Here is a 25,763-nt window from a genome sequence, read left to right as displayed (position 1 = left end):
CAGTGGGAATAGGGGCGGTGCTTATTCAACCAATGAGAGAGGGGATGCGAGCAAGTTTGGTTGAGTCGGTGGGCGGGGCCCGTTTCTCAGACTAACTTCACATTGTCCTGGTGGCGTGCCCGTGGGCTGGGATTGCAGCGAGTTGTGGAAGTGGCTGCAGCGGAGGCAAGGCGCTGCACTGATTGCCCTTCACACTCACAGCCTGCTACTGCACACAGTAACCGCTGCAGCCAGCCAGAATCTGCACGCCAGTCTCTGCCCATCACTGCTATGTTTTATTCCTTGAGCTTCTTCTGACTGCGGCTTTTTTTTCCTCCTCTTCCCCCCCCCCCCCCTCCTCCCCACCCCCTTCCCCTTCTGAGTGCAGTTTCTGGTAAGTCAAGGCTGCACCGGGTGACGCCCCGGCTGCTAGCAAATAAAACCATTTCACTGCACTCTTTGCAAACATGTACACTTGCAATGCATGGAAATCCGTTTGTAATGTAGCGTGAATTTATATGAAGTTACCATTTGATGTACGTCATTTGTTATCGTGATGTTTGCAAATATTGAATTAACAAATATTCAGCTTTCTGGGGGGAAAAGTTTCAAAAAATAAGGCTAACGCTGTTTTGTTATTGATGTTTGTTCAAATCACAGGGAGACGCGGCCTGGTTTTGTTTATTAATTGATTATTAGTCAATTTGGGAAATTGGCAGAGACTCGTTGAACTGCAGACTAGTGTAAATAAGATCAATGTTGAAATAAAGAACAGCCGGGATTGCTGTAAGGTAGAATCGGCAGATTTCCACGGCCAAGAAGCTACCTGCACAGCAGACTGTTTCCAGCCTGGGTTTATAACACGATTTGCAGCATCTCCTGTGTTTTGTTAATTCATACAGGAATATAACATCAGCGCATGAGATGATAGCAACCTGTCACCCATTTGAGTTCTTGAGATGAGATGCTGAGATGAGGTGCTGGGTCGGGGGGGAAGCAACTGCTAATTCCCATTTTAATCCACGGCGCCCCGCTCTGCGAGGTGGGGCTGCGGACTGAAGGCGTGGGGAATGTTCACGCAGACAGGGCTTGTAACACTCTGGTGTGCGTGAATCTCCCCAGCTCTGCCTCCTTCCAGCAGCCCATCACGACCCCGTCAGCATGGCACCCTTTATGTAAATACTCGGTTGTGTTGGTTGTATGGAGCAAAAATAATCCACACAGCTGGAGGAACCCAGCTAGTCGGGCAGCATCTGCGGGAGGGAGAGGGATGGTGAGGATGGCTTCAGGACTGTGTCGATTGCCTCTGGGTTCGGGCCCTGGCAATGGCACTCAGATCTGCAGTGATCTTGATTGTTACAGATTCATTGTTGCATTTCCGGGGGGGGTCTTGTGTTATTTGTTATTTTGTTATCATTAACGGGTGTTGTTTTCAGTGGCAACTTTTCCCCATGTATGTATCGGCGTCTGTTGCTAATCTCAGCATCATATGTATCTTTGATATGTATTGAGCTCTGCATCTGACCGGTCTCGAGCTTGTATTTAATAAGTGGTGTGTACATCAATAAATAAACGAGCGATTGGCAGCAGTCAGCTTTGGAACACAACTACCTGTGATTGTCAGGCGGCAAGGTGCAATGACGGCTGTCAGAGCACAGAATTAGAGTCATACAGTATGGAAGCAGGCCCTTCGGCCCAACCTGACCATGCTGACCAAGATGCCGACTAAGCTTGCCTGCATTTGGCCCATATTCTGCCAAACCTTTGCTGTCCATGTAGCTGACCATATGTCTTTCAAATGTTGCAGTTGTTCCTGCCTCAACTAATTACCCTGGCAGCTTGGATGGCTTTTGATCCGTACAATGCAGCCGGGTATGTCGATAAAGGGTGTCATGCCGTTGGGGTTGTGATGGGCTGCTGAATGGATTCAAGATTCAAGAGAGTTTATTGTCATGTGTCCCAGATAGGACAATGAAATTCTTACTTTGCTTCAGCACAACAGAATATAGTAGGCATGAAGACAGAACAGATCAGGTAGGTAGTTGAGATTCATGTAGACCAGGGAGTTACAGGCCAGCTGCCCACAGCCCCACTGTACAGAGTGGGGTGCCGGGGATTAAAATGGGAAATAGTAGTTACCGTTCCCCCAACCCAACACTGCGGGAGGTTTATAAACACAACACCACATCTCGATTATTTTTAGGCTGCACTTCATCTCAAGAGCTCAAATGATTGACGGGTTGCTGTCATCTCGTGATCTGATGTTAAATTCCTGTTTGAATTAACAAAACATTGTGGATGCTGCAAATTGTCCCGTTGGCATCTGTTTGCATGTACAGGTCCACCACTGATTTTCTGGCAACTGGTGGTCCCCCTTTAATCCGGACAAAATTATGAGAGCGTGCTTTAAATCTTCCCCCTGGAAATGTGGCACCTTGGCTGGGTGAGACGGCCAATTTTGGCCTCATTGGGACTTCCGCAGGTCGAATCTGTACCCACCTGTTAGACACTGCCTGAAGTAGGCATGGTTCCCCTGCTAGAGTGGGTGGAGACCAAAGATACTAGAGGAGCCAGGAGTCACTGAACCCCCCCTCCCCCCCTCACCAGCAACTTGCAGACAAACAACAAGTCCAATACACTTGACTGGTATACAGAACCAGGTGGCTGAGGAGGTGTTGGGATGGAAGTTAATGGTGGGGGAAAGGGGTAGGGAGATTCCAGGCATAGTGTCTGAGCAGCTGAAAGGTGTTGGGATGGAAGGCGGAATGTGCCTTTATTTAAGAAAGGATGCAAGGGGTAAGGAATCACACAAAGCACTGCCAATGCTGCGGAATTTGACTAGGTTTTGAAGAGGGGATCGAGAGGATTGACAAGAGCAGGGCAGTAGACGTTGCCTACATGGACTTACAAAAGGCCTTAAACATCGCACTGCATGGTAGGTTGGTCAGAAAGGTTAGAACACATGCGATACAGGGCAAGCTAGCTAACTGGTTAGGAATGTATGTGGACATGGAGTCCAAGGTGAGCTAGACAATTCAAAATTGGCTTGTTGGAAGGAATCGGAGGATGGTGGGCGAGGTTAGTATTTAGATGGGAGGCCTGTGACCAGTGGTGTGCTGCAGGGATCAGTGCTGGCTCTACTGTTGGTGGTCATTTGTATTAACGACTTTGATGAGAATGTAAATGGCATGATGAGTAAGTTTGCAATTGCCACCAGTATGGTGTAATGAAAGTGAAGGAGGTTGTCTAAGATTGCCAGAGGGCCGCAATCTAATGGGGAAAGTGGGCTTGGGAACAGCACATGGAATTGAACATGACGAGTGTGAAGTGATAATTTTTGAAAGTTAAAGCAGGCAGGACATACACAGTGAATGGCAGGGCCCTGGAAAGTGTGTACATGTCCTTATTTTCCAGTGTGATGGCTGGATAGGTTGCTGAAGGAGGCATATGGTGATTCCTGCCTTCATCGTCAAGGGCATTGAGTACAAAAGTTGAGACGTCATGCTGTACAAATCATGTGGATGTGGAGAGGATGTTTCCACCAGTGGGAGAGCCTATGACCAGAGGCCATAGCCTCAGACTAAAAGGGCGTACCTTAAAGGAGATGGAGAGGAATTTCTTTAGTCAGAGTGTGGTGAATCTGTAGAATTCATTGCTGCAGAAGGCTGTGGAGGCCAAGTCAATGGATATTTTTAAGGCAGAGATTGATCGATTCTTGATTAGTATAGGTGCTGGGGGTTATGGGGAGAACGGGGTTGAGAGGGAAAGATAGATCAGCCATGATTGAATGTCAGAGTAGACTTGATGGGTAGAATGGCCTAATTCTGTTCCTATAAACTTGTGAACATGAATTCAGTGGCTGGAATGCGCTTTATTTATTATGTGCACGTCTGGTTGCCACTCTAAAGGAAGGATGTGATGAAGCTGGAGAATGTGCAGAAAAGATTCCCTAGAATCATTACTGGGACTAAGTTTGTGTTATATGAAGTGGCTGGATAGGCTGGGACTGTTTTCTCTGGAGTATCGGAGGCTGAGGAGTGATCTGATGGAGATTTACAAAATCGAGGGAGCAGATAGGGTGGATGGTTGTTGAATTTTCTAAGGGTGGGGAAGGGTGGTCTAAAACCAGAAGGCATGCGTAGGTTTAAGGGGAGAGATTTAAAGGAGACTAGAGGAGTGAGTTGTTCCACAGAGATGGTGGGCTGTACATTTTTTGTAGACAAAGTCAAGCATTCAATTAAAAACTAAGCTACTTTTAACAATTAATCTACCCAATGTTGGGGACATTTTTGCTTGCAATATAATAACTAAATTCTAAATGCAAACACAGAGTGGTGAATCTCTGGAATTCTCTGCCACAGAAGGTAGTTGAGGCCAGTTCATTGGCTATATTTAAGAGGGAGTTAGATGTGGCCTTTGTGGCTAAAGGGATCAGGGGGTATGGAGAGAAGGCAGGTACAGGATACTGAGTTGGATGATCAGGCATGATCATATTGAATGGCGGTGCAGGCTCGAAGGGCCGAATGGCCTACTCCTGCACCTATTTTCTATGTTTCTGTTTCCAAATGAATGTTCCGATTTATTAATCTGTTAGTTAAGCACCATCAGTAAACATGCATGTCATGTAAGAGGTGCAGTATACTGTACTTGAACTTAGTCAAGAAAAAGCAGTGTGGTGGGCATGTAGAACGAGCTGCCGGAGGAAGTAGTTGAGACGGGTACAATAACAACGTTAAAAACAATTTTGACAGGTACATGCATGGGGAAGGTTTAGAGGGATGTGGGCAAAATGGGATTAGCGTAGGGCCAGTTTCTGTGCTGCATGATATTACAGTGGCTGGGATGAGAGAGGTGCAGAGCACTCTGTAAGATGGTGCTGGACTGGAGGGGGTAGTCCTCAACTCTCCCATCCTGTGTAGCTGTTGATCCGTGTGTCTGATATGTGCCTGGCGCCACCCGGTTTGTACGTCCTATCCACTTTGGATAGTTTGGGAATGTAGGATGTGGGGTGACCATATTGAGGTGTACAAGATCGTGAGGGGCACGGACAAGGTGAACACTTGCAGTTTTTTTTCCCCCAGCGATTCTAAAAGTAGAAGGTGTAGGCGTAATGTGAGAATGGAGAGATTTAAGGGGGCAACTTTTTCACTCTGGGTGGGGGAAGGAGGGAGTAGTTTGTATCTTGAATGAGTTTCCAGAGGAAGTTGTAGAAGCTGATGCAATTACAACTTTTAAAATACATTTGGAGAGATATATGAATAGGAAGGGTTTATAGGCCAAATGCAGGCAAATGGAACTCTCCATGAATGCTAACTCGGTTGGCATGGACATGCTGGGCCGAAGGGCCTGTTTCTGTGCAGTACAGCTCAAAGACACTGAATATCACGTTTGAGATTGTAATATTGGCAGCAACAATGATCTGTGGGTTAAGTGCCTGTCCCACTTTCACGACCTAATTCACGGCCTCTGCCGAGTTTGCCCTTGACTCGTACTCGCAACATGGTCGTAGGTAGGCTGTGATACTAGTCGTAGGTAGTCGTGGCATCAAGAAGGTCGGGGCGTTTTTCTAGCCTGATGAAAAATGTCCACGAGTAAAATAGGTCGTGAAAGTGGGACAGGCCCATTACTACCAGTGTGGAGTGGGTTTGGTTCAGACTGCGCCGTTTGCCTTCCATGAGAATGGAGTGCAGGAGTGGTGGGCACTGCAGTGTGGGCCAAGCAGGAAGAAGATTAATCTTAAAGATAGACACAAAACGCTGGGGTAATTCAGTGGGTCAAGCATCTCTGGAGCAAAGGTCTGAAGGAGGGTCCAGCCCCGGTACGTCACCTATTCTTTTCCTCCAGAGATGCTGCCTCGCCTGCTGTGTTACTCCAGCACTTTGTGCTTATCTTTGGTATAAACCAGCAACTGCAGTTGTTTTGTTTCTCGAGAAGATTGATCTCGCCTGAGGCCTGCTAATATGCCGGAGGAAGTTGCAACAAGGCAGAGTTGACTGTGTAGTAACGATGTGGCTTCGCTAGTACTCGGCAGAACCACTAACACAGCCTTGTGCAATAATTTTTATAGCAAATCCTGTTGACCCTGTATGTTTGATCATTTGCTGTTTGATGCAAGATCTGATGGACCAGTGTTTACTGGTCAGATTAATGTTGAGCAACTGCATAAAATGATGCTGAGCCGTGTGGTAGAAATTTATTATTGTCACATGTACCCAGATACAGTGAAGAGCTTTTGCGCTATCCAGTTAAATCAGATAATATGATACAAGGCATATACAAGTACAATACCTGAAGCAGAGAGAAAAATACTAGAATGCAAAATGTAGTAGAAATGAGGAACTGCACAAAAGGATACAATCCGCTGGAGTAACTCAGTGGGTCTGGCAGCATCTCTGGAGAAAATGGATAGATGATGTTTCAGGTCGGGATCCTTCTTCAGATGCTACCTGACTCGCCGAGTTACTCCAGCACTTTGCGTCCTTTTTGCAGAATGTAGGGTTACAGTGTTATAGCATTGCAGTTACAGAGGGAAAAGTCCAATGTTGTCTGTGATGGGTTGGGAGATCGGGTCGACACCCAACCTTATGGGACGACCGTCTAGAAGTCTAACAACAGGCAAGAAGCTGTCCCTGAATCTGGTGGCACATGCTTTCAAGCTGGTGTATCTTCTGCCCAACAGGAGAGGGCAGAAGAGGGAATGATCAGGGTGTGAGTTGTCCATGATTATGTTGGCTGCTTGCTACAGGCAGCGTGAAGTGTAAATGGAGTCGATGGTGGGGAGGTTGGTTTGCATGGTTGTCTGGGATGCAACTGCAATTCCCTGCGATCTCTTGCATTCTTGGGCAGAACTATTGCCAAACCAATCTGTGATGCATCCCAATAGGATACTTTCTACAGAGCAGCTGTAGAAGTTGTCTGGAAATTTGCCGAACTTCCTTGGTCCCCTTGAGAAAGGCCTTTGTGTGTTATTGTTCACAGCTCACCCATTGTTTTAGCAAATGAAGCCCCCCCTCCTGTTCCCTGGAGCACAGTGATGCACAGATGTATACAGTGGTATTCAACAAAGTGTCTCATGTGGCTTGCTTCTGACCTGCGAGGATCTGGGTAGGAAGTTTGGGATAAAATGGAGATGGGATAGAGAGTTTTGATAATTAGGTTAAATGGAAGGAAGGTGTGAATCCTAGAGTCTAAACTAAACCCACTTGGGAATAAATTGGCGATCAGTGATCTGAATGATCGGATGGGAAGTCTAGACAAGTGCGTAAAATTATCATATGTCCCTGCAACAGGATTATGGAATTCTGGGAAGAAGCTCTTTGTTGAACATGGTGGTCACACGTTTAAGGCTCCTGGAGCTTATTTCTGGTAGTGAGATGAGATTGTGGCCAGGATGATGTTAGTATTTGATGTATTGACTGCCTTTTGAGGCAGCGCTTCCTAGAGATCCCTTTGTTGGTGGGGAAGCCCGTACCTGTGACAGGCTGCATTGTGTCAACCACTCTCTGCAGCCTCCTTTGTTCCTGGGTATTTTGGACTTATCAAACAAGGCCATGATTGCAACTGGTCAGTGTGCTCCGTGGTAGTTCGCCAGAGCATACGGTGACATGCTGGATCTCCTCAATCCTCCAAGGAAGTAGAGGTGTGGATGAAATCTCTTTCTGATTGCAATGATGAACACGACAGACCTGCGGAGATGTGCATGCCCAGGAACATGAAGCTGTTGACTCTCCACTGCCGTCCCATCTATGAGAGAATTCGATGGGTCCCTGGAGTTTATCTTGCACTAAACGTTATTCCCCCTGGACCGCATCTGTACACTGTGGCTGGCTTGATTGTAATCATGTATAGTCTTACCACTGACTGGACAGCATGCGACAAAAAAGCTCCTCACTGTACATGTGACAACAAACTAAACAAAACATCGCCACTTCTGACGCCATGATTGGGAGGGAAGGTTATTAACACAACTGATGATGGCTGGGCCCAGGACGCTGCTTAATAATTGTATGTTGCCCTCCTGTCCTGTTGGAAAAGAACCAATGTAACCATCTGGCTTAGTACTAAACAGATGTTAAAATGATGGCTGTGGGCTTGAACAGGGGTGATGTAATCAGTCAGAACAGTTGTTGTTCCATTGCTGATTAAATTTAATCCAGTCAGAGAGAGGCCATATCGATTTCATAGGATGATGCATTGGTGCTGGAGTAATCCACTTTCCTCTGCTTGTAACATAAAGCACTATCACTAATAGTGCAGATCAGAAGTCCCAACAATACTGCAATGCAAGTGTGAACTAGATGTAGCTTAACACAAAATCCAACACACTGTTGGATTGTAGTGAGTTTTGAATACATGAGCCTCAAATAGCAGCCCTGAACTATATGGAGATATCGGGCAGGCTAGGGCTTTATTCCTTGGATCGTAGGTGGCTGAGGGATGCTCTTGTAGAGGTGCATATAATAGTCAGGAGCAGAGATGGGGTGAATGCGTAGAATTTTTTTCACTCAGAGTTGGGGAATCAAGAACCAGAGGGAATAAGTAGACACAAAGTAATTCAGCGGGTCAGGCAGCATCTCTGGAGAAAAGGAATGGGCGATGTTTCTGGTTGTGACCCTTCATCAGACTGAAGGGTCTCGACATGAAATGTAACCTATACCGTTTCTCCAGAGATGCTGCCTGACCCGCTGAGTTACTCTAGCATTTAGCGTCTATCTTTGGTGTAAACCAGTATCCAGTAAACCAGTTCCTTCTTAAATGCCAGAGGGAATAGGTTTGAGGTGAGAGGGGGAAAATCATAGCAGGAACCTGAGGGGAATCTTTTTCACGCAAAGAGTGGTAGGAATGCAGACAAATGGGACAAGCCCATTATGCCAACTTGATCAAGGTGACCCAAAAAGCCTGTTTAGTGCTGTACAGCTCTGACTCTGAAGTGTACAACACTTAGGACATGTGATGGACTGAATGGCGACATCTTGCTGCTTGTTTCTACTCTGAGTGTGTCTTAGGGTAGTCTGGAGTCACAGATGCGCAGATTGAGTAACAATATTGGTTTCCCTTCTCCTACGAAACAAGGCTGGCCATCTCTCAGGATATTCCAGGCACTCAATAGATTACAAGTACTGGAATCTTGAGCAAAACATAGTGCTGGAATAACTCAGCGGGTCAGGCAGCATCTGTAGAGAAAATGGACAGTTGATATTTCTGGTCGGGACCCTTCTTCAGACTGAATTCCCTCCACAGATGCTGCCTGACCTGCTGACTTCCTCCAGCACTTTGGAATATATTGAGCAAGAAACCAGATTTTGATTTTAATTTATAGATTTTTTTTTAAAATCTGAAAATGTTTTACCTAGCAGAAGTCAAAGTAAGTGGGTGGAACTAAGCGCTGGGTCACTGACTCGGGGGTCCGATGACGTGAATGAGAATCCAGCATTGGTGCACTGTTGATCTGTGGTCAGGACAACCTGTGCAGGATCTACACTGTTGACAGCTCCTGTGGACTCTGGTGATAACTTCTATTTCTGCAGAGTTCAAGATGCTTCACTGCAATGTGGCTGGACAAACCCAGACAACTGATCTACGAGGAGAGATGACTTGTAGTCTATAGACTGCAGGTTGGAGGATTGTTGTCAGTGTGAAGTCAGGCGGTGGAGTTCTGGAGCTTCCATCATCTTAGAAGATCCATCGTCCAGATGTTTGTGGCTAGGCAGCTGTTTGCAGTGGCGGACTGGGTCTAAAAATATTGGTTGCCAGGAGACAAAGGGGGCCCACTTCATCAGGGTCCCACTTGCCATCGGGCAAGCTGACACCCTGGCCAGTCCGCCACTGGCTGTCTGCAGTCACTGGTGACCAATTCCCTCAATGAATGGGACAGATAGGAAGGTGGATCACTGATTAGTGCGGGCCGAAGAGACAACTTCATGTTCAGTCCTTCTGGTTGAACTGAATTATGATAGATGATGGCTACAAGCCGTGAATCAGTATGGTAATATCCCAGGCACTGAGGTTTATGGCTTGTCCCCATCCTTCTGACCTAGACATGTCTCTCGTACTTCCTCACTTAGTGCGTGAGTGTGGCAGCACTGAAGGTGCTTCATGTGTGTGTGTGTGTGGGTAGATGTGTATGTCAGTGTCTGTGCCTCCCTTTGTGTCCATGTGTGTTATTTTGGTATTGGTTTATTACTGTCCTTTGTAATGAGGTACAGTATAAACTTGTGTTTGCCTGTTATCCAGTCAAGTCATGCTACACATGAGTACAGTCAAGTCGTACCCAGTGCATCATGTGGTGCATCGAGAAAAATACCAGAGTGCAGAATATAGTGTTTAGATTGTTATAGCATTACAGTTACAGAAAAGGTGCAGATTAAAAAAATCGCAAGGCTAGATTGGGAGTACATGCTTTCAAGTTTCTATTTCTTCGGTCCAGCGGGAGAGGGGAGAAGTAGGGATGCCCATGGGGTGGACGGTGCTCAATTACATTGGCTGCTTTCCCGAGGCACCGTGATGTGTAAATGGAATCAATAGGGGGAGAGCTGGTTTGTCATAGAGTCAAAAAGTCACAGAGTGTGGAAACTGGCCTTTCGGCCCAACCTTCCCACACCGAGCAACGTGTCCCATCGACACTAGTCCCACTTGCCTGCGTTTGGCCCATATCCCTCTAATTCTGTCCAATCCATGTACCTTAGTAATTGCTTCTTAAACGTTGCAATCGTACCTGCCTCAGCTACAGTGTAATGGACATGGCTGTGTACACAACTTGACCTCTCTTGTGGTCTTTACGGGAGCAGTGGCCAAACCAACAGGCTTTCTATGGTGCATCTGTATAAATTGGTACATTCCTTAGCCTTTCAAGGAAGTAGAGGCATTGGTGTTCTTTATTGGCTGTAATGTCAATATGGTTGGACCAGGATAAATTGTTGGTGATATTTACGCCGAGGAGCTTGAAGCTGTTGACCATCTCCACTTCGGCACCATTGATGCTGACTGGCGCGCGTACTCCTTATCTCCTAAAGTTAATAGCTAGCTCCTTCGATATCTGGCCAATTACTGTGGTGTCACCTGCAAATGGAGTTGCAGATGGAGTTAAAGGAGACTTTGGCCTCAGTTATGATTTAATGGGAATATAGTAAAGGGCTGTGAACGCCTCACTGCGGGGCACCAGTGTTGAGAATTGTCGAGGAGGATGTTTAGTGGCCTATTGATATATTCATTGATATTGATTGCTGGTGAATATTGGCCAATGGTCCTATACAGAACACCCCCATTCCTTCCAATTGTGATGCTTCCTGAGAACATGGACGACCCCTGGTTTAGTAGCTCCAGGGATCAATGGTGTGACATTGCCTCTACACTGCCTTGTCACGAATGCCACCTTGTTGCGTTTTGCGCTGACCTTCTGACATGGGAGCTGAACCTGCGACCTTGGGGCTCGGAGGTGAGAGTCTTACCTGTTAAGCCATGGCTAAGCCTTGCTGGCTCGGGCTGTATTGATGGACTGACACCAGGCAGTGTTGGGATGTTATTGTACGGCAGGTTGCTTCACTGAGGTGTGAGATGGACTGAAGGCTGGAGATATCCACAAGACGGGCAGCATCTACGCATGAACTGTGTAACATTCTCCCATGCAAAAAGCCTGTTGACTATCCCTAACCAGTCCTTGCCTTTCCAAAGAGACACAAAATGCTGGAGTAACTCAGCGGGACAGGCAGCATCTCTGGAGGGAAGAAATGGGTGGCTTTTCCGGTCAAGACCATTCTTGCTTTTCCAAATGCTGCTGCATCCTGTCCCTCAGAATCCCCTCCAGTAATGGCACGGTAGCGCAGAGGTAGAGTTGCTGCCTTACATCGCCAGAGACCCAGGTTCAATCCTGACTACGGGTGCTGTCTGTATGGAGTTTGTACGTTCTCCCCGTGACCTGCATGGGTTTTCTCCGGGAAGCTCTGGTTTCTTCCCGCACTCCAAAGACGTACAGTATTTTATGCTAATTGGCTTGGTATAAATGCAAGTGTGTAGGATAATGTTAGAGTGCAGGATCACTGGTCAGCATGGACTCGGTGGGCCGAAGGGCCTGTTTCCACGCTGTATCTCAAAGCTAATCAAAACTACAGTGTCCACCACTGACGTGCAGCTCACCAGGCTGCAGTTCCCTGACTCCTCTTCTGTTCTTCTTAAATAAGGTTAAAGCGTTAGCTAACCTCCAGTCTTCTATCTTCTGGCATCTCATCCGTAGCTAAAGACGATGGAAATACCTCTGCTAGGGGCCCCAGCTATTTCTTCCCTAACTTCCACACTAGCCTGGGAGACACTTGATCAGGCCCCAAGGATTTGTCCAACTTAATCTGCCTTAAGACTGCCAACACCTCCCATGGATATGTGGATAGATTCCAATACATCACTCTTCATTTTCCTGAATTCCTCAGCTTCCCTGTCCTACATAGTAAATAAATATTCATTTAACACTTGCACAGACCAGTCCTGAGCTACTATCTACCTCATTGGAGATCCTCTGACTATTTTTGATTGGACTTTACTGGATTTTATCTTCCATTAAACGTTATTCACATTATCCCCTTCGTCATGTATCTGTACACTGTGGATGACTCTGTTGCAATCATGCATTGTCTTTCCACTGACTGGTTAGCACACAACAAAAGCTTTTCACTGTACCCCGATACACGTGACACTAACCTAAACTCAAACTCATCTCATGTGGCTCACACAGCGACAACCACATTAATCTTTAAGGGGACCTGTTCTCTCCCTGGTTTGATTTAGTTCTTAATATATTTGTAGAATCCCTTACGATTTTCTTTGACTACTTTTTTTTTTGCCCTCCTGATAACCATTGGGTTCGTACATCTCTTGTACTCCTCAGGAGATTTGTTTGATCCCTGTTGCCCGTACCTGACATATGCCTCCTTTGTGTAGGAAGGAACCGCAGATGCTGGTTTACTCCGAAGATAGACACCAAGTGCTGGAGTAACTCAGCTGGACTGGCAGCATCTATGGAGAGAAGGAGTGGGTGATGTTTTGGATCGAGACCCTTCCTCTGACTCAATGCCTGCGTTTCCCGACCTTTTCCTCTATCTCTCGTTATCCCTGAATCCTTATTCCTGACCGACTTGCCCTTCACTCTATCAGGAACACGCTGTCCCTGAACTCTCCCTGTCTCACTTGACGAATATCCCTTTACCTGCAAACAGCCTGTCCCAATAAACCTTTGCAAGTTCCTGCCTAATGCCTTAAATTTGCCTTGCTCCAATTAAGAATTTAAGTTGTGAACCAGTCCTATCTTTTTCCTTAATTATTTTTAAACTTAATTGGATTATGGTCACTGCTCCCTAAGTGCTTCCCCCACTGACACTTCAGTCATCTGCCCTGCCCCATTTCCCACTAGGAGGTTGAGTGTTACCCCTCTCTAGTGGGGTCCATCTACATCTTGTTTAGGAAAACTTTCCTGGGCACATTTAACAAATTCCACCCCATCCCGCCCTTCAACACTGTGTGAATCCCATGGGAATTAACATTAGAGGGCTTGGGTTTAAGGTGAGGGGAAAGATTTAACGGGGGCAGGATTTTCACACACAGGGTTGTGGTGGGTACAGGGAACGAGCTGTCAGAGAAAGTAGTTGAGGCCGGTACAATAATATTTAAAAGGCATTTGGACAGGTATGTAGATAGGAAAGCAGTCGGAAGAAGGATCCCGACTCAAAACGTCATTCATCTTTTTTTCTGCAGAGATGCTGCCTGACCAGATGAGTTACTCCAGCACTTTGTGCCTATCTACAGAAAGATTGAGATGGTTATGGGCTAAACGTGGGCAATATGGGACTCGCTTAGATGAGGCATCTTGGCCGGCATGGATGAGATAGGCCAAAGGACCTGTTCCTGCGATACATGTCTCTAGTAGGACAGTTGAGATGGATATGGGCCAAATGTTGGGTAAAATAGGACTTGCTTAGATGAGGCATCATGGCCAGCATGAATGAGATGGGCCGAAGGACCTGTTCCCATGCTGTATGTCTTCATGACTGGAAAAATGGGACTGGATATAGTGGAGACCGCACATACGGACTTGGTGCCTCTGCCCACTGTGTGTGGGGTGGTCGTGGTGTGACTGGCACAGTTTGGCTACTGTTGGAGTTTGCCCACTGCCCTCAGTGACCAGGCTGACACATGCCCCGTGCCCTGCCCCTCCCCCGCATAGCTGCCTGAACATCTGCCAGAATGCTGAGAAATGATCCTTGTACTGATGTTATGAATAGAATCCCAGCCACAGTCAGTGAAGAGGGAAGTGAAACTTGGTGAACAGTTTCCCTTTGTGAGTTTCCAAGGTCATCGGGGTTAGGTCGCCAGGGATCACCGCTGCTCCAGACGGCAGCAGGAGCACCAATCCGCCCTGGCTGGGATTGGACTGTGCTGGTGCTGAGATATTGACCCACTGCAAGACGAAGGACCCGGTGGGGCCGCTGCTTGACGGGGGAGGGGGTGGGGGGAGCTCGGCAGCCGTCATGCTTGTGCCTGAGTCGAGGAGGAAGGAGCCGCTGGCCACAATGGAAGCGAAGAGTGGGCCGGTAGGAGAGGGACCGGGGTATTGGATCCCGTGCCTGCAAGGTTGGCTGCAGGAGGCCCCCCCCCCCCGCGACTCAGGAGACATTCGGGCGAGGAGAGGGTTGACGGTTGGTGGGCCGAGCCGGTCGAAGGCGAGAGAGGAGGCCCTACAGCAGCCTGGGGCATACCTGGGCTTGCCTTGATCGGGGGAGCTTCAGTACACCTGCATGTGGACCGGACTTTGGACTCTTTCTTTTGTAAATGGGGCGGGTCAGTGACACAGCAGTAGAGTTGCTGCCTTACAGTGTTTGCAGTGCCAGAGACCCGGGTTCGATCCCGGCTACGGGTGCTGTCTGTACGGAGTTAGTACGTTCTCCCCGAGACCGCGTGGGTATTCTCAGAAATCTTTGGTTTCCTCCCACACTCGTACAGGCTTGTAGGTTAATTGACTTGGTATAAGTGCAAATTGTCCCTAGTGTGTGTAGCGTAGTGTAAATGTGTGGGGATCGCTGGTCGGTGCGGACCTGGTGGGCCGAAGTCCCACTAAAAGAAAACAGTGCCAAATATGATGATGGTTGCAAGAAGTTCTCTGTGCAGTGTATACAGGGCAATAAAGAACCATTGACCCATTGAGACTGGTCGTTGGGATCCTGAAGGGATTTGACCAGGAATCGGAATCAAGGAGACGGAGCCATAACATTCCAGCCAAGCCGCTCCGGAAAACTCCGGGAGGCGTGCGGATTGTCTCCCTGCACGATGTTAGCGTGCCCTTGATTTTGATAGGGACTTGCCTTTTGAATTCCACTTCACTTGTCTAAAAGTAACTGACACATAAAGAAACTAGGCGGTGTGCACATCTACCAGTGTGTGTGTGTGTGTGTGAGTGAGTGCCAAAGCTCCAACAAAAATCCTGCAGATTACAGAAATCTGATGTCAAATGGAAGCACTCAGCAGGTCAGGCAGCATCCATGGAGGAAGAAAGTTCCATTGCCGTGAAATATTCACCCCCATCTCTGGTGTTTTGTTTAAATCGGGGTTGGGGGGCCTCTCTGTTAGCTCCTGGTCTGTTGATCGCTGCTGTGGGAGGGAACCCTCTTCAGGGGGTTGTTGAGGGGTGTGTCATGTGGGCCTGGGCTGGGGGAGGGGTAGATAAGTGGACCATGATCATTTTCCATGCGGTATTGGGCAGAGCCGTTCCCAAACTGCGCTGTGGTGTGTCCGGGAAGGATGTGTTCTATGGTGCATGTGTGGACGTGGGGGAGGGAGAGGGAGGGATGAGGCCTCTGGTCTGGTTTCAACCAGGCCTCGGTGAGGCAGAGAGCGGGGCGGACACTAAACTCTTGATGCTTGGATTGCAGGCGGCAGCTGATCCGGAAGATGACTGAGTACAAGCTGGTGGTGGTGGGAGCAGGAGGTGTCGGCAAGAGCGCATTGACCATCCAACTCATACAGAACCACTTTGTGGATGAATACGACCCCACGATCGAGGTAGGCGTACGCCGAGACCTGCGACTGGGGCGCTGGCCCCTTCAACCCCCCTCCCCGGCTGTGGGCGAGACGTCCAACCTCCCTCCACATCCCCCGCTCCCAGGGTACCTTGTCTCCGACCGTCCCCCATGGGTGTCGGGTCAGTGGCGGTCAGTCGAAGCTGGGTTCAGCCCATGGAGATCAAAACCAGCCGATGCTAGAAATTGAAATAGGATTATTGGATTGAATGACTCAGCGGGTCGCGCAGCATTTGTGGAGAGGGAAATGGTTCAAGGTTCAGTTATAAATTAAATGTGTTTTAAGTTGCAGAGGGAGGGGAGGGGGGGGAGGGGGAAGAAAGATGGAGGAAGTGTCTGAGGCACAGTGTAAACCTGGGATGACTGGATAACTTTTACGATGCCAGTATTGCACAGAATTCATGTGATAGGAGCAAAATTAGGCCATTCGGCCCATCGTCTACTTTGCCATTCAATCATGATTGATCTATTTATCCCTCCTCACCCCATTCTGTCTCCTCCCCATAACCTCTGACACCCGTAGTAATCAAGAATCTGTGTATCTCTGCCTTAAAAATATATCCGCTGACCTGGCCTCCACAGCCTTCTGGGGCAAATAATTTAACAGATTCGCCACCCCATGGCTAAAAAAAATAATTCCTCCTCATCTCCTTCCTAAAAGAATGTCCTTTAATTTTGAGGCTATGACTAGTCCTAGACTCTCCCACTAGTGGAAATGTCCTCCCCACATCCAGAAATTATGGTGCTCGCAGCAGTGTGGAACTCCTGGTCACTCTCGCCTCAATTATTCCATCCGAGTCTGATGAAGGGTCCCAACCCAAAGCGTTGCCTATCCATTCCCTCCACAGATGCTGCCTGACCTGCTGAGTTCCTCCTGCATTTGGTGTTTTGCTTCAGATTCCAGCATCTGCAGTCTCTTGTTTAGTTTAGAGATACAGCATGGAAACAGGACCTTCAACCCACCCAGTCGCTGCAACCAGCATTCACCTGTTCGCTAGTTCCATCCTACATACCGGGGACGCCAAATAACCTACAAACCCGCACATCTTTGGAGCATGGGAGGAAACCAGAGCACCCAGGAAAACCCACATGGTCACAGGGAGAACGTGCAAGCTCCATACAGAGAGCACTCGCAGTCCGGATTGAATCCAGGTCTCTGGTGCTGTAAAGCAGCAACTCTACCGCTGTGTCACATTGTGTCGTCATTAATTCCAGTTTATCTTGGAACACAAATTTTTTGGTGTTAAATTAGTTTTCCTAATTGTAAACTGTTTCCTTTTTGGCTCTAAATTTGTTTAAAATTCCACTAAAATATACAGAGGGATTGGTGGTGAAGGTAAGGTTTGTGCTGCTGGGTTAAGGTGGGCTGAGGGGGTGAGAGGAGGGGGGAGAGCGCAGGTCCCTTCCCTCTGGCAGTGTCTGTACCAGCCAAATAGTGAAAGGTCTGTCTGGATAGAGTGGATGTGAAGAGGATGTATCCACTAGTGGGAGAGTCTAGGACTAGAGGGCACAGCCTCAGAATTAAAGGACATTCCTTTAGGTAGGAGATGAGGAAGAATTTCTTTAGTTGGAGGATGGTAAATAGAGGAAGAAGGTTAGACTTTATTGCCTTCCATCACAGTGTGGAATGTAGGGAATCCGCTGTGGTGGATGTTTATGTTAACTTTTATGTAGTTGTGTGTCGTTGGGTTTTTTAGTATGACTATGGTAAATTGAATTTCACTGTATCTTAATTGGTGCATGTGACAATAAACTGACCTTGAAATCTTCAAATTCATTGCCACACATGGCTGTGGAGGCTAAGACATTGGGTATTTTTAAAGCTCAGTTTCCTATTAAATCTTTCCCCTCTCACAATGCATTCTAGTTCTTGATTCCCCTACCCTGGGATAAAGAGGCCAAGTCAATGGATTTTTTTTTAAGGCAGAGATTGATAGATTCTTGATTAGTATGGGTAGGAGAATGAGGTTAAGAGGGAAAGATAGATCAGCCATGATTGAATACTGGAGTAGACTTGATGGGCTGAATGGCTTAATTCTGCTCCTATCACTTATGATCTTATGAACCCACAGGACTCGTACAGGAAGCAGGTGGTCATCGACGGGGAGACGTGTTTGCTGGACATCCTCGACACGGCCGGCCAAGAGGAGTACAGCGCCATGCGAGACCAGTACATGCGGACCGGGGAGGGCTTCCTGTGTGTCTTCGCCATCAATAACACCAAGTCGTTTGAAGACATCCACCAGTACAGGTCGGTGCTGATCCCTGTCCATGGTCCACACACCCTGGCTCGTCCCGCGCGCTGAGAGGTGTACGATAAGCAGACCACCCCCGCATGCAGCCTGTTCAATTACGTGCAGTGTTACTGTACAGAAAGCTTACAATTGGCAGGAGAATGAGGTTGAGAGGGAAAGATTGATCAGCCATGATTGAATGGCGGAGTAGACTTGATGGGGCCCAATGGCCTAATTCTGCTCCGAGAACCTATGTACAACAAGGGAACGGGCCATTCGGCCCACTATGTCCACATTGACCAATGTTCACACTTCCGCATTCATCACAACTCCTAGCACTTTGCCGCTAGCCTTCTATGTCAACAATTCAAATGCTCTTCTGGACACTTATTAGATGTTATCGGCAACTCTGCTTCCACCTCTCTCCCTGGCGGGGTGTATCAGCCACTCGCCACTCACTCTCTGGAGCTGATGGTAACCCTATATCCCCTCTGAATCACTCCCACCTTTATCCTAAAACTACCTCTGACGACCGGGGAAATGTTTCCTGCTCTCTACCCAGTCTATACCTCTCATAACTGTTTGTACCTCAATCACGTGCCTCTTAACCACCTCCTCTTGAGGGCAAACAGACCCCACCTCTCCAGTCTCTACTCACAACCAAAATGCTCCATTCTAGATAATATTCTGGTGAATCTCTGTCCTGTCACATCCACCTTGTACCTTGGTTCCCAGAACTGCATACCATACTCCAGCTGAGGTCTGCCAGTGTTTCATAGTTAATGCATAACCTCTCCTCTCTTATTCAAATCTCCAACTAATAAAGGCCAGCATTCCATATGCTTTTCTAAGCACATTATCTCTCTGTATTGCCATCTACAAGGATCTTTGGACTTGTACTCGGAGGTCTCTCGGTTTGTTGATACTCCCTAAGACGCCAATATTGTCCCTCCCGCTGATGCTGTGATTACCAGGCTTTTGTGGATGCGTTTACACACCTCTATACATTTTGACTGATGGAAGTGGGGAGAAGAGGGAGTGGCCGAAGTGTGAAAGCGCAAACCTCCAGATTCGGGGACAGTTTCTTCCCAGCTGTTATCAGGCAACTGTACCATCCTACCAACAATTAGAGCTGTCCTGAGCTACTATCTACCTCATTGGAGAACCTTAGACTATCTTTGATCAGACTTTACTGGACTCTATCTTGCACTAAATGCTATTCACTTTATGACCTTTATCGTGTATCTATACACTCTGGATGGCTCGATTATAATCATGTATTGTCTTTCCGCTGACTGGTTAGCACGCAACAAAATATTTTCCAAGATGGTGCCCAACCCAGGCGACTATTTGCGTGCTGGTCAAAGAAGCAGATCTACAATCGCATATTACAATTGCTCCACCCTTTTCAATTTCTACTCCCAAGAGATATTTCTTATTTTAACTGTGATCTTCTCACTAAACGTTATTCCCTTATCATGTATCTATCTATACACTGTAAATGGCTCGATTGTAATCATGCATTGTCTTTCTGCTGACTGGTTAGCAAGCAACAAAATCTTTTCACTGTACCTCTGTACATGTGACAATAAACTGAACTGATCACTGTACCTCGATACGCGTGACAATAAACTAAACTAAAGCCAACAGGGCCTCAATCGGCCAAATGGCCTCCCTGTACCTATCAGCGGTGGGGATTGAAGTTGGTATTGTGGCATCTCTTGATGCCAATGTTATTGGGGAGGTGCTCATAATCTCCTTGGTCCTGCAGGGAGCAGATCAAACGGGTGAAGGATTCCGATGACGTTCCGATGGTTTTAGTGGGGAACAAGTGTGACCTTCCGTCCCGGACTGTGGAGACACGGCAAGCGCAGGATCTGGCCCGGAGCTATGGCATTCCTTACATCGAAACCTCGGCCAAAACCAGGCAGGTAGGAGTCGTAGTGTCACACAGCACGGGAAAGGGTCCTTCGCCCAACTTGTCCATGCCGATCAACAAGCCCCATGCAAGGTGATCCCCTTTGCCCGCCTTTGGCCCACATCCCTCTCAGCCTTTCCTATCCATGTCCATGGGGAGAAGGCAGGAGAATGCGGTTGAGGAGGAAAGATAGATCAGCCATGATCGAATGGCGGAGCAGTGTCGATGGGCCGAATGGCCTAATCCTGCTCCTACATCTTGCGGTCTTGCCTGTTCAAATGTTTTTTACGTTGTATTGTACCTGCCTCAACTACCTCCTCCGGCAACTCGTTCTATGTGCCCATCACCTTCTGTGGGGGGAAAAGCTGACCCTCAGAACCACTTTAAATCTGCCCCTTCCACCTTAACCTACATCCAGTAGTTTTAAACTCCCTTATACTGGGGGGGAAATCATGACTATTCATCCTGTCTACACCCCACACAATTTTATAAATCCCTGCGGACGGGGCTACTTTAACTTGGCACAGACCTCGTGGGCTGAAGGACCAGTTCCTGGTTTCTAGTACTATTCGATAAGGTCACCCCTCATCTATGCTCTTTGGGAAATAGTCCCAATCTATCTAGTCTCTCCCTCTAACACAAGTCCTCTGCTCTCGGTGACATCCTGTGAATCTTTTCTGTACTGTATCCAACATAAACTCATTATTCCTATAACTGGGCGAGCAGCAGAAAGTTGCAAAGATTGTGATGTAAACTGAAAAGGTGGGAAAAACAAGTACAATACCGGAATAACATGGTGAGGTGTGAGTCTCCAGGTGGCAGTTCTCCAGGAGGGGGTGGCAGAAAAGACTGGTGACAAAGATTGAGTTTTATAGTAACCAGGGGTATCTTATCAGCGGGCAAAGTCCAGGCATAGAGCTGTACAGCACAGACACAGGCACTTTGGCCCACCTTCCCAAGTCGATCAAGACTTCAGCCTGTATTTTCCCCATATCCCTCAACCCTTACTATCCTCATCTTTCGAATGTCTTTTAAAAATTGTAACTGGATCAACTTAGTTTAGTCCACAGCACAGAAACAGGCCCTTCGGCCCACCAAATCCGTGCAGACCAGCGATCCCCATACAATAGCACTATCCTACATACCAGGGACAATTTTCAACAAATCCAATTAACCAACAAACCTCTACGTCTGTAGAGTGTGGGAGGAAAACCGCAGAACCCGGGGAGAACATACAAACTACGTACAGATAGCACCCATAGTCAAGTTTTAACCAAGTTATCTGGCACTGTAAGGCAGCAACTCTACTGCTGCGCCACCATGCCACCCTTCTATAGCTTCCATTAGCAGCTCATTCTAGATGCAGACGATCCTCGGAGTGAAAAAGTTGCACCTGAGGCCCTTTTTAAATCTCTCCCCTCTCGCCTTAAGCCTATGCCTCTCGTTTTGGAATTATCTACCTGGGAAAAAGACTGAGCGTTTGCTTTATCCATGCACCTCATGATCTTGTTTGCCTCAAAAAGCTCACCCCTCAGCCTCCTACGCTCCAAGGAAAAGAAGTCCTAGCCTGTCCAACCTCTCCCTATATCTCAAACTAACATCCCAGTAACATCCTGGTGAATCTCTTCTGCACCCTAGTTGCATCATGACATTCACTGGTCCACTTGTAGTAAGACTTGTGCTGAGACCTCGTGCATCAAAGGATGTTATTTATCTTCTTAGTAACTTGCTGTATCTTCAGTGGTCCCTCTGGATACCGAACCTTTCTGCCTCGTACCATTTATTCCCAGGAGTGCATCTCTATTTTCCCATGTTCGTTCCATCAGAACCCCCCCCCCGCTGCCCCATTCCCTCCCCCTGTCCGTGTGTCGGGAGCCCCTCCACATCCCATCCAGCTCCCACTCTCTCGCACTGGGCTGTTACGTTCCACATCCTCCTCACCTTTCCCCCTTTCCAGGGGGTGGAGGACGCCTTCTACACCTTGGTCCGAGAGATCAGCCAACACAAAGTGAGGAAGTCGAACCCGCCGGATGAGAGTGGCCAGGACTGCAACAACTGTAAATGTGTCCTCTTGTGACCAGGGTAAGTGTGGGGTGGGGGGGGGGAACTCAAGCCCCTGCACCTCTTCCTTCCCCGATCTCCCCCACCCACCCACGTCTGACAGTGGAGGGGCAGGGCTGGCAGCTCAGGGGATGGGAGGGGGTGCGTAGAGTCAGTGAGCGGCCGTTCATTGGAGACCGTCTCTGCCTCTCTTGTGCAGGCGTTGGCTGAAGGGTGCGGAGGCGAGGGGAGGGTTGAGCGAGCATCTGTTACCAAAGGTAGAGGAGGCCGTGGATGAAGCATGGCAGGGTGCGGGCAGCAGGAGGCAGGGCAGTGGGTGTGAGAGGCTGGGGAGGGGGGTCGGCAGGGAGTCGGGGTGGGGGGGGACAGTGTCTGCTGGGGGTTGTTACGTAAGGAGGTACCGGTGGGGATGAGAAGACATGGGTGGGGAAGGGGGGGAGAAACAGGACGAGAGATTTGATGGAATGGAAAGAGAAATGTGAGCGGATGGGGGTCGGGGGTGAACAGGACGAGAGAGTTTAGAGAACGGGCTGAAAAGTTTGGGGAGGGGGGTTAATGGGTGGAGGGGACAATTGAGGGTCGAGATGATGATCGGGGAGGGTAGAGGGGAGGTGTTGGGTGGGGAGGGTTTGTGATGGGGCAGCTGTTCTGCTGTCTGCACTGTAGCTGTGGCTGGCCTGCTGTACCTGCGAGCAGCGGCCACATGATGGCGCTTCATGCCCACTTTCCCTGCAGCAGAGGCAGAATCACCATTCGGCCCAGTAATCCCGTGCTAACTTTGCAGGAGATACTCGGGGAGTGGCGCACTGTGGGAGGGGCAGTACTCGGGGAGTGGAGCACTGTGGGAGGGGCGGTACTCGGGGAGTGGCGCACTGTGGGAGGGGCAGTACTCGGGGAGTGGCGCACTGTGGGAGGGGCAGTACTCGGGGAGTGGCACTGTGGGAGGGGTGGTACTGAATTTTCTGACGGTCCTTCCCTCTGTCCCTGCAGGTCCCTGGAGCAGCGGACATACGGCCATCGCTATGCCGTGGGAGGGGCGGTGACGGGGGCTGGCGTGTGGGCGGTGCTGGAGTCGGGCATGGCGCGGGGTCCCGTTCACCCATACCCCTGCCCACCCTGGCCTCTGGAGATACACAAACCTCTGCCCACCTCGTGACACTAAATCGACCCCCAACACCACCCCCTCCCCTGGTGTCCACTGTGGCCACACACTGTCCCTCTTGGCACCCCAGACCCCAACTCCACACTGTGCCAGGGCTGCCCACCGCGGGCAGTGTGGACTTCACTGAATTAGGGCCGCAGATTGCTTGCTGGGACTGGAAACAGGCACGGGGGGGAGGGGGTGGAATCGGAGGTGGGAGTGGGAGGTGTAGCAGTGGGGGATGCTGAGAGCCGTTCTCTTTGTGAATCAGCGAAGCAACTCTGAACCTCCCCCGTGGGCACTCTCCCCTGGCATGGGCAGAGGTGCCCGAACCCATGACACTTCCCCTCTGGCCAACCCCAACCCCCCCCCTCCTGCATCCACTGGGACCCCCTCTCCTGCCCACACTATTCCTCACACAGTCTCCGGTCGGTCAGGATGGAGGGGTGTTCCACACTATCCTCTCCCTCTCTGTATTCCCTTCATTGCCAAACTGAGCCCTGGGCAGGTGTTGACTCCTCTCTGGGGCAGTTCGATCTCCTGATTTCCCCATCCCGGAGCCCCCGACGACACACGATGCCCTCGGTCACCTGGTTTGGAGTGTTTTAGTCACTCCCGGTTGCCCGGGACTTCAGCCAGTGCCTGCAGCCAGCTTCCCTCTCCCTCTTTCTCTCTTTCTTGCTTTATTTAACACGTTGTACATTTCCAAGCTGAAATAAAGATGATTTGAAAAGAAACTCCCCACATTGCTGTGACTACTTGCTCTGCGGCGATTCAGCTGGGAATCGATGGCGGCTCTTCTCAGACTGTTCACTGTGGGGTGGGGGAGGGGGGGGGGGGGTTGACTAGTACTTGATTAATACAGGTGTCAGTTTATGGGGAGAAGGCAGGAGAATGGGGTTAGGAGAGAGATAGATCAGGCATGATTGAATGGCGGAGTAGACTTGATGGGCCGAATGGCCTAGTTCTACTATTCCTTATGACTGCATCCAGCAACAGCAAATGAGGAGAGAGAGTTTTGTAAAAATCATACTGATACATAGGCACAATTATACTTAAGTACAAGATTGTAGGGATAGTACATTGCACTCAGACAGTAGACATGAGTTGCCCTGTTTCTGACACCATTTTGTATGATTCAAGTCCAAAGTTGTCAAAAATGTCATGTTTAATTGACATGTGTATGAACAATGAAATTCTTACAGCAGCTTAACGTGTAAATGCAACAAAATACAATAAATTAATAACCCCCATATTCATCATCGGCGGTCACTCAAAGTGTATGACTGTCCTCTTTTGGGAGAACGCCCGTGTGTGACTTTGTTTTACGTGGGGAGGCTGGTGCACAAACAGCCACCACACGGTCCTTGACAGATCTGGGTCAAGATCCAGTGGCATGGAGTCCAAGACGACCAGGGATCCTTTTCTGCTGCAGCCTTCATCCGCCTTCCCAGCCGTTGTGATGCTCCACTAAGGTCAGCCATCATCCTCCGCCTGTTCCACCGGTGAGGTCTTGGTCGGATTGCTCTTTGTCAGGGACCTCCCCCTCGACCATGGGTGGCCCTAGCAGGAGCATTGCTCCAGACAGCATCGCTCTCAGGATCTCAGGACAACACGAGCTTCTCCGCCACGACAAGGTGACAATCCACGGAGAAGAACCCGCATAATAATAGGTGACTATAATAGTGGAAAATCAAAGTCCACATTGCAACCAAAGACACTGTCCACAGAAGGTCATAGTTGCTGAGGTTAGTGTTGTGCAGTGTTCAAGAGCCTGATGGTTGCAGGGTAGAAGCTGTTCTTGAACCTGGTGGTCACGGTTTTCAGACTCCCGCACCTTCTTGGTATTGGTGTATTATAGGCACACGTCCCGACCTGTGATAGTGAAAAACTGTTTGCTTGCTTGCTTTTCAATGAAATTAAATAATTCTATGTGGGTAGGCAAGCTCATATGGTGGTGCAAAGAGAAAAATATTAGAGAGCAGAATATAGCGTTAGAGTGGTGTAGCAGTACAGTTAGAGATCTCCGTCACTTGCGGCGTGGGAGGTTGTGATGGCACTGGTTGATGGAAGGTCCGTTCAGTAGTCTGAAAGCAGAGGGGGAATCATCAGTTCCTGAATCTGGTGCTATGTGCTTCTAGATGGAGATGGTAGGAGGATAGGGAGTCTGGTCTGTGTTGTACTGGGCCACATCCACAACTCCACTGTCTCTTGCTGTCTGAGCTTCCCAATGATAAGAGGGGTGTGAATCTTTGATATCGGCTGCCTATTGAAAGCAATGATGCTACAGATTTCTTCAGTGTGGGGGTCAGTATCTATGATGGACCAAACAGTTTCGACCAGTCTCTGTAGTTGCTTTCATTCCTGAGTGTTTG

The 25,763-nt window shown here is 48.6% G+C and overlaps 1 protein-coding gene across 4 annotated transcripts; it reads left to right on the top strand.

Moving 5' to 3' along the window:
* Positions 1-90: 90 nt before the first annotated feature.
* On the top strand, positions 91-24,128 carry LOC116984621 (GTPase HRas). Of its 4 annotated transcripts, none has more exons than XM_033038874.1 (6): positions 91-165; positions 15,888-16,017; positions 18,107-18,285; positions 20,040-20,199; positions 22,144-22,268; positions 23,238-24,128. In XM_033038874.1, the coding sequence occupies exons 2-5, from the start codon at positions 15,907-15,909 to the stop codon at positions 22,261-22,263; spliced, it is 570 nt and encodes a 189-aa protein (XP_032894765.1). In that variant the 5' UTR covers positions 91-165; positions 15,888-15,906; the 3' UTR covers positions 22,264-22,268; positions 23,238-24,128. The 4 variants fall into 4 exon arrangements, with proteins under 4 accessions (XP_032894765.1, XP_032894764.1, XP_032894763.1 ...); XM_033038873.1 differs by having other exon boundaries at positions 100-373; XM_033038872.1 differs by lacking the exon at positions 91-165 and adding an exon at positions 11,690-11,709.
* The last annotated feature ends 1,635 nt before the right edge of the window (positions 24,129-25,763 follow it).

This window comes from Amblyraja radiata, chromosome 20, assembly GCF_010909765.2.
Source record: "Amblyraja radiata isolate CabotCenter1 chromosome 20, sAmbRad1.1.pri, whole genome shotgun sequence".
Classification (NCBI taxonomy): Eukaryota; Metazoa; Chordata; class Chondrichthyes; order Rajiformes; family Rajidae; genus Amblyraja; species Amblyraja radiata.
This window is presented reverse-complemented; position numbering and strand designations above follow the sequence as displayed.

Coding starts and splice junctions, on each gene's coding strand:
- LOC116984621 (XM_033038874.1), top strand. CDS start 15,907: ATGACTGAGTACAAGCTGGTGGTGGTGGGAGCAGGAGGTGTCGGCAAG. Junction 18,286..20,039: donor GAAGACATCCACCAGTACAG/GTCGGTGCTGAT, acceptor TTGGTCCTGCAG/GGAGCAGATCAAACGGGTGA. Junction 20,200..22,143: donor CCTCGGCCAAAACCAGGCAG/GTAGGAGTCGTA, acceptor CCCCCTTTCCAG/GGGGTGGAGGACGCCTTCTA.